Source organism: Hemibagrus wyckioides, linkage group LG11, assembly GCF_019097595.1.
Source record: "Hemibagrus wyckioides isolate EC202008001 linkage group LG11, SWU_Hwy_1.0, whole genome shotgun sequence".
NCBI classification, from domain to species: Eukaryota; Metazoa; Chordata; class Actinopteri; order Siluriformes; family Bagridae; genus Hemibagrus; species Hemibagrus wyckioides.
The window spans coordinates 4,560,852-4,569,211 of NC_080720.1; the positions used below are offsets into that span (position 1 = coordinate 4,560,852).

General features: G+C 40.4%; 1 protein-coding gene across 3 annotated transcripts; it reads left to right on the forward strand.

The window, feature by feature from the left end:
• Positions 1-3,005: 3,005 nt before the first annotated feature.
• LOC131361539 (polymeric immunoglobulin receptor-like) lies at positions 3,006-8,107 on the forward strand. 3 transcript variants are annotated; one of them, XM_058402721.1, is made up of 8 exons: positions 3,008-3,169; positions 3,263-3,583; positions 4,094-4,417; positions 4,562-4,903; positions 5,547-5,588; positions 5,708-5,803; positions 6,241-6,296; positions 6,396-8,105. In XM_058402721.1, exons 1-8 carry the CDS (start codon positions 3,130-3,132, stop codon positions 6,669-6,671), a joined length of 1,497 nt encoding a protein of 498 aa, XP_058258704.1. In that variant the 5' UTR covers positions 3,008-3,129; the 3' UTR covers positions 6,672-8,105. The 3 variants fall into 3 exon arrangements, with proteins under 3 accessions (XP_058258705.1, XP_058258704.1, XP_058258703.1); XM_058402720.1 differs by having other exon boundaries at positions 3,014-3,169; positions 5,457-5,588; positions 6,396-8,100; XM_058402722.1 differs by lacking the exon at positions 4,094-4,417 and having other exon boundaries at positions 3,006-3,169; positions 5,457-5,588; positions 6,396-8,107.
• Positions 8,108-8,360: the final 253 nt, after the last annotated feature.

Here is an 8,360-nt window from a genome sequence, read left to right on the forward strand (position 1 = left end):
GTAACTAATGTGACGGCGCTGTGCCCACCGCCGCACGCACACAGAAAAGAGACGCTCCTCGCCTCCCTCCTTTCCCGGAAAAACACGCCCAGCGGCGCTTCAGCACCCTGGAGAGTGGCGCCAGCGCAGAGCGGACGCAGATCAGCACCACGGCCAGCACCACTAAATTAGAGCGCAGGGCGGAGTGGGAGAAAGCGCGCCAAAATACTCTGGGCCAATCAGAAGCGCCCTTAAAACCTTCACCCTCCAGCAGAGCAACACAGCAGAGAGGTTGGCTCTGCCGGCCACACAAGGTGAAGGGAGTCTCCTACTTGGCTAACAAGTGCTCTATGTGTTGTTTCTAGCTAGTTTGGGCTGAGAGATGCCCCGTGTGGAATCACTGACACCCAGTCTCTCTCCTGGAACTGCACCAAACACCTCCTGATGTCCTCAGGCTTGGCCTGGATCCTGCTGCTGCCCTCTGTTTCTTCACTCCATTTCAGGGAAGGAATTGCCTTAATTGATTCTCCTCTTTTGTGCTCCTTTTTTTCCCCTTCTATTCAAACCCAGCAATCCTCTGTTTCTTCCTTCCTTGCCTTTTTTTTGTTATTGGTGATTAAATGCTGGCATTGACGTGCTACCAGGCTCTGTGTGTTGTTCTCTAACCCTCCCCTCAGCGCGCTACACTAATTATCAGACCACAAGGACTGCCTATATGACTGAATTGATCTTCATATATTTATGTTACTGTTAATCTTTCTGTAAGATTGGAACAAATCAGTTGTGTTTAAATCAAATACAAACAAAACCAGACAGTGAATGGTCACATGATGGCATATTCTCAATTAATGACAGAAGAAGTGCAGGATTCTTCAGGATTCTTCAGTGTGTTCATCAGAGAGCTGATTACGGAGCACACTGGAACATAGGCACAGACTCCCCGTGACCCGAGAATAGATCGGATAAGCGGTACAGACTATACAAATATTTTTGTATGGGAACCCACTGCTTCTGACCCTGTGTGAAGAGCGAAACTGTGCGAGCCTTGTTGGGCTCAGTTTATTTACTTGGGCAGTGCTGAAGTGACATAATAGGCAATTTAAGGATATTTTTATCTAAATTGATTATAATTGGAGGTTGGTAATTAACTTCCTCAGCTACACTTGAGTCCTTCTTCCTTCTTCCACTGGTGCCACAACAGCAGAAGTGCAGGATTCTTCAGTGTGTTTATCAGAGAGCTGATTACGGAGGACACTGGATCATATTTTTGTGGTGTTTTGTTTGATTAAATAGATATCTACACTTCAGTGCAGTTGAATGTAAGAGAAGGTGAAGTTATATAATTATGTTTTAAGCAAAAGAAACATGTTGTGATCGTATTTCTATGCAAATATGCTGTAGAACTGTTTGTGTTGTTAATCAGAAACACAAATACGCAAATAAACTGATCTGATTGATCTGCAGATCTGTCCTATAAGAAGTCCATCAGTAAGACTGTCTATGTAGGAGGAGATTTCACTCTCAGCTGTAAATACCCAGAATCCTTCAGGAGAGGACTTCAGGAGAAGTTTCTCTGCAAGAGGCTTCAAACTGCTGCTTGTTCTTATAAAACATCTATTACAGAAAGTAGAATAAATGTGGAAAATGGGAAATTCTTCATGTGTGTTGAGAGATCAAGACAAACCTTCAGTGTGAGTATTACAAATGTAATGTAGAAGCGCATGTCAACAAGGGGTCCTGCCCTCAGCGACCTGCACTCGGCAGGGGTGGAAGGTCTTCTTTTTAGACACCCTTGAGGAGCTTGCTCACTCTGTCTTTAATGCGAAATAATGTCAGGCGGAAACGGAGCTTTTTCACTGAGAAATGCTCGCAATGCATGCAATTAGCCCGCTTGGTTATTATCAAACATTAACTTGGTCCTGGGTGATGATGGTTCCCAGGAAGCAGAAGGACTTCACAACATCGACTGGGGAGTCACACAGGATGATTCTAGCACCATCTCCATCTTCACAGCATTTAACTCCAAGCTGTTCCGACTACACCAGGTTGCCAGATGGTCAATAATCCCCCTGTAGGCAGACTTATTTACCTCAGAGATGAGTCCAGTGAGGGTGGTGTCATTAACAAACTTCATTAGTTTGATATATTGGGGATTGGAGTTGCAACTTTTAACAAACAGAACAAGACAAAACAAAAGGCAGAGAAACAGAATGACACAGCGTCGAGTTCCCTCGAATAAATAGCCTTTTCGGAGTACTAATAACTTTAATTCAAATGTGAAATTGATGATAGATGTTGAATACCAGACACAGAGGCATTAAGTACAGTATCATGACTGTGGTGAAAATTACAAAATTATACCTCATTATTACATATTATTACATTATAAATTTCAGCATTCTGTATAGTGCCCTAATCTACAAGAAGTTACAGAAGTGCTTTGCAGAGCTACAGATACAGATACAGAAAGTGTCACTGTGTTACACCCCTAGTGTTCACAGACAGACAGCAGGGAAGTTGGTGTGCAGGAAGCTGATCTAAGATCTTCAGAATATGTCATTATGTGGAGGTGTTTGCCCAAAACAGCACCAGAAATTTCTACAATTTAGAGAAACTCATGTTCTCTCATTACTAATATTTTTATTCCTCTGTGGTGAATACTGTAGTGTTCAGTTTGAACTGTGTTTTTCTTTCTCTGTTACAGTCCTTGTGCTCTAGAGGGCAGTAGAGCACTGACATGAAGTAATAAATATCATCAGTAAAGTTAATACTGGAGCATTGGGAGGAAAAGTAATGCGCATGCAGAAGGATGCTCATATGCAGAATACTAATATTAAACATTCAACCGCCTTTATATGATTTTTTACATACTCTAACTGACCAGATGCTCATTTTTTGTGTTGGACATTTGAAAGCATTTATATTCTGCCAAAATAGTTCACACATAGTTCACGCACACTTCCTGTACAGCTCTTTCTCACACAGATAGAAGGGGAAGTGGGCGCAGCAACACTTTATGTTTAAAACACAGATAAAGACACGACACATTCACAGAGCAGGACAGAGACAGTAACAGCGTGTAACAGAACAGGAGCTTTAATATCTTTCTGAAGTGGAGTTGGTGTGGAGATCTGTGAGAGTGAACTCAGGATGAAGATCCTCCTCATCTTCACCCTCTGTCTGATCTCAGGTAAAGAAATGCACTTCAAAATAATCCTCACTATCAGCAGCAGTGTTACATGAAGGAAGGTTTTGATCAGATGGATATTTGGTGTTTTGTTAGATGGAGGAGCCTCCAAGGAAGTAACAGGATATTCAGGAGGAGGAGTCCTTATCAAGTGCAAGTATGATACAGAAAACAAAAATAACCAAAAATATTTCTGTAAGGGTTCATGGCCAGTCTGTTCTGACCAAATAAAGACAGAAGGTAAAAACCAGTGGGTAAATTCAGGAAGATTCTCACTGTATGATGACACCAAATCAGCAGAGTTGTGGGTGATGATGAGAGACCTCACTATACAGGACTCTGGGACGTACCAGTGTGTAGTTGATAAATCTATGTGGAAAGACATTTACACACCGGTGGAACTGAAGGTAAAGAAAGGTGAGTCTCCCACCACTACCTTCTGTTTATCTTTACAAAGCTCTAGTGTTTTCCCTTGTTCAAGGCTGATAAACCAATCCTATTTCTGTCCATTTTATATAGAATTCCCAATTATGTTTTTAAAAATCCATTTAAATCCAAACCACTTTGTTTGAATACTAATTACTAATAACCTGTAACTGATCATCAGGGCACAAGGACTGCCTATATGAGTTAATTGATCTTCATATGTTTATGTTACTGTAAAGGAAGAAAATATTCTGATCTTGTAGGGGAAAATTCACATAAATTTAAATGAATATGAAGCAATAAAATCTTCTTGACTTGAATACCAATGTAATGTGTTTGAATATCCAATCCAACACAGTCTAATCCAGTGCAGATTAGAATCACCTGCCTGTTTCACCAAACATTTTTCTGTCAACCATCATTTACTACCTCGTTTATTTACCTTGAGTCAGTCGTTAGTAATTAATTGATCTGATCATGATGTGAACTTACCCCTAACAGGGTCCTTGGTCTCTAGAGAAGTGACTGCATATGCAGGGGGAGGAATCAACATCAAGTGCAGATATGAGGATGAATATAAAGACAAACCAAAATCTTTCTGTAAGATCGGAACAAATCAGTTGTGTTTAAATCGAGTAACAACAAAACCAGACAGTGAATGGACACATGATGACAGATTCTCAATTCATAACAGCAGAAGTGCAGGATACTTCAGTGTGTTTATCAGAGAGCTGATTACGGAGGACACTGGATCATACGGGTGTGGTGTTGTTGTGTCTGATAAACTGGAGATCTACACTGTAGTGAAGCTGAATGTAAGAGAAGGTGAGGAGCTAAAATTACATGTTTTAAGCAGAAGAAATATGTTGTGATTGTATTTCTATGTAAATATACTGTAGAAGTGTGTAAGTGTTATTAATCAGAGCTAGAACACAAATACACAAATAAACTGATCTGATTTATCTGCAGATCTGTCATATGAGAAGTCCATCAGGAAGACTGTCCATGTAGGAGGAGATTTGACTCTCAGCTGTAAATACCCAAAATCCCTCAGGAGTAACCCCAAGTTTCTCTGCAAGAGGAATCAAACTGCTGCTTGTTCTCATAAAGCATCTGTTACAGGAAGTAGAAAAAATGTAACTATGGGGAAATTCTCCCTGTATGATGACAGAGCAAAACAAACCTTCAGTGTGATTATTAGAGATGTAACTGAGCAGGACTCTGGTGAATACTGGTGTGGAGCTGAAGCAGCCTGGACATCTGATCATGGATACACGGTTTATTTCACACGGATCAACCTGACAGTTACTGGTGAGTTTGTAGAGACATGGAGACACACTGAATTAACTTTTCTGATATAACAGAGGCTTTGTTTTGAAGAACAGAATCAGAACACATCCTACCCAAGACTATTCTCTGATATTATTAGCAGTTAGTGAATAGAAAAATGATGTGATTAAAAAATAGAGAAGTTATTTTTCAGAAAGAAGCTTTTTATCACATAGAACTGAAGTGATCTAGCTGATATTATCTGTTAACTTTCTGACTTCTGTTTATTTTTTTTTTCAGACTAAATGATATGATGTACAGATTTCTATTAGACAGTTCTTCTTGTGCACATGTGTATTTCTACTTCACTTCACTTCCTGTGACTTGTGATGTATTAATAGCAACAGAGCAATTTTTCACACATCAGTCTATAACTGGTGATTTTCTCAGCTAACAGCAGTCAGTATTTCTGAAGTTCCACACATACAAAGTGTATACTGTGTTTGTTGTGTTACATCTGTACTGCTGTCAGTCCTACACTACATTCACTCACTTAATGTCATTTATTATCTAACTAAACTTTTCACTGCTTTAGATCCACATGTCCCAGTTTCAACCTCAAAGCCAACACAACCTCCATCATCATCATCATCATCATCATCATCCCCAATTCTCCTTTTCACAGATAAACACAAATCTTCGTCTACTTCGTCTTCTCCTCCAGCAGGTGATTCTGTTCAGATGCACATACTCTAACTACATGACTTTGATGAATCTGATTCCTTATGAAAGATCAGCATGTAGATTAAAGTGACTGTCTGTTTGTTTCTATTCCTGGATTTCCAGCTTCCACTGTGATCACTGTGTCTGTAATTCTGCTGCTGCTTCTGATTGGAATCATAATCCTCTTGGTGGCTCTACAAAAAAGACAAAAGTTGCTAGGTACAGCACACACACACACACACACACACACAAAATGCATTAAATATTAAACACATTCATTTTGTGTAACTGGATCATGATCATTAGCGATGCTGCCTCACTACTCCAGCTTATGGGGTTCAGTCCTGAGTTCAGGATGCTGTGTGTGTGGATTTGTTTTTCATGGAGATTGGTGGCTTTATATGACCCCTAGATATGTGTGTGTGTGTGTGTGTGTGTGTGTGTGTGTGTGTGTGTGTGTGTATGTGTATGTGTATGTGTGTGTGTGTGTGTGTATGTGTGTGTATGTGTGTGTGTGTGTGTGTGTGTGTGTATGTGTGTGTGTGTGTTTTCATTCATTCATTAGTCAAAAACAGGATTTTGCCATGTTCAGTTAGAGGAGGAATGATACAGTGATTCTGTCCATTTACTGACTACTTTACTGCTTCTTTCTGCAGGTTCAGCTTCTACTCCTGGAAGGAGGTCTGTCAAAGACACAGGAAACAACCAAGGGGTAACTGATGAATCATTGTGTGTGTTCAGTACTAAAACATCATCTTTCAAAGAAAGAAAAAAAATTATTTTTGTTGTTTCTGTTCTTCTTTGCTCTCAGGTTCCTCTTGATGCCTGTGAATATGAGGAGATTAAAGACACCAGACGACTTTCTGCCTCAGATGCTGGAACTTTCACAGTTTACTCTACTGCTGAACTACCCACAATCCCCTCTGATCATCACACAGTTTATGCAAACTCAGACTTACCCACAAGCCCCTGCGATTCTGCTCTTTACTCGACTGCTCACCTACCCACAATCCCCTCTGATCAGGACATCTACTCCAATGTTCAGTTACCCACACGTCTCTCAGCTGGGAATCTGCTGAAGATCTGAATTACACAACAGTGAGTTTTCATACCAAATCCACCAGCTCTAACGATGCAGCTCCAAAGATTATCTTTAAGAAGGCAGAGGTCTCGTGTGAATATGATTCAATTAGTCATGTTACTTCATCTGGCTAGTTTCTCATCATTACAGCTCCAAAGGTGTGGTGCTGGAAGTCTACTGTTTGTTTTTCCCTGTTTTCTTCCTAATTTGGTCTTGGTCATTTCCCACAACAAGGAAAGATGAAAGCTTATTCCTTTTCAGTCTTTTTTTTTATTTCTATTTTCTAGCTTTTTAGCATACAGGTATTTTAATAACTGTTCTTGGACACCCAGTGTTTAAACTAGGAATTTCTTGTGACTTTCTTAAGCTCTCCTTATGGTCACAGCTTAAAATTCACTTTACTCACCAACTAATATGCAGCATTTTTACCAACACGTTATTATAAAATTATTAAGTATTAATAAGCCGTATTGTAACATTGTGTGTTATTGAAGCAGGCATTCCTTTGTATAAATGTGGCTGCCTGTTATTGTGGTGCTTGATGGTTTATTTTATTAGAATAGGTGATGTAAGAGAAATGTGTGTATGGATTGTGCTGTTAGTGTGAGTTTGTGCAGATCACAATGCCCTTGCACTTGTACAGATCAAAATGTTCATGACAATGTGGCGCTACACACAAGAAGTTCCTTTGAGTGTATTTATTCTACTCCTCAACTACCCCCAAACCCTCCTGATCAGGACATCTACTCCACAGCTCACTTATGCACAAATCTGATTCTTCAGTTGGCTGAGAAATCTGTCGAATGACTCTGTTGTAGCTGATAGCTGTGTTGTACCTGTCAATCAAGTGTGCTTGTCAGACAATTAGTGTCCTTTTTGGACAGTCTGAAAGTCAGCTTGGTTAATTCCCTTCAAGTTTGAGCAGTGTTTTATACCATATCTATCCACATTGTTGTGGATACAGCAGTCTGTGTTTTTGCTGTAAGTGTGAGTTAGGCAATAAAAGAGAAGGTGCATTGTTTTCACAATTCTTCATGATCAAGCTTCTTCCTTGATGACACTATAGTATGAGGCTATGAGGGTAAGACATGTAAGTCTGATAAGACAAACAGCAGAAACATTAGTGTGTGCAGGAAAATGATCTCAGAAATGTAATACATGTGAATATCTGGAGGTGTTCTTCCAAAGTAGCACCAGAAACATCTAAACTTCAGACACTGTGCTGTTAATTGTTTATTGACTCTGGTGAATACGGGCATGGAGCTGAGCTCAAGTGGTTAAGGCTCTGGGTCCTTGACCGGAAGATCAGGGATTCAAGCCCCAGCACCCAGCAGTTGCCACCGTTGAGCCATTGAGCAAGGCCCTTAACCACTTTCCGCTCCAGGGGCGCTGTATCATGGCTGACCCTGCGCTCTGACCCCACCCTCCAAGGCTGAGATATGCGAAGAAAAAATTTCACTGTGCTGTAATGTATATGTGACAAATAAAGGCTATTTCTATTTCACACACACTTCCTGTACAGCTGTCTCACACAGAAAAAAGGGGAAGTGGGCGCAGCATCTCTTTTTGGTTAAAACACAGATAAAGACACGACACATTCACAGAGCAGGACAGAGACAGTAACAGCGTGTAACAGAACAGGAGCTTTAATATCTTCCTGAAGTGGAGTTGGTGTGGAGATCTGTGAGAGTGAAC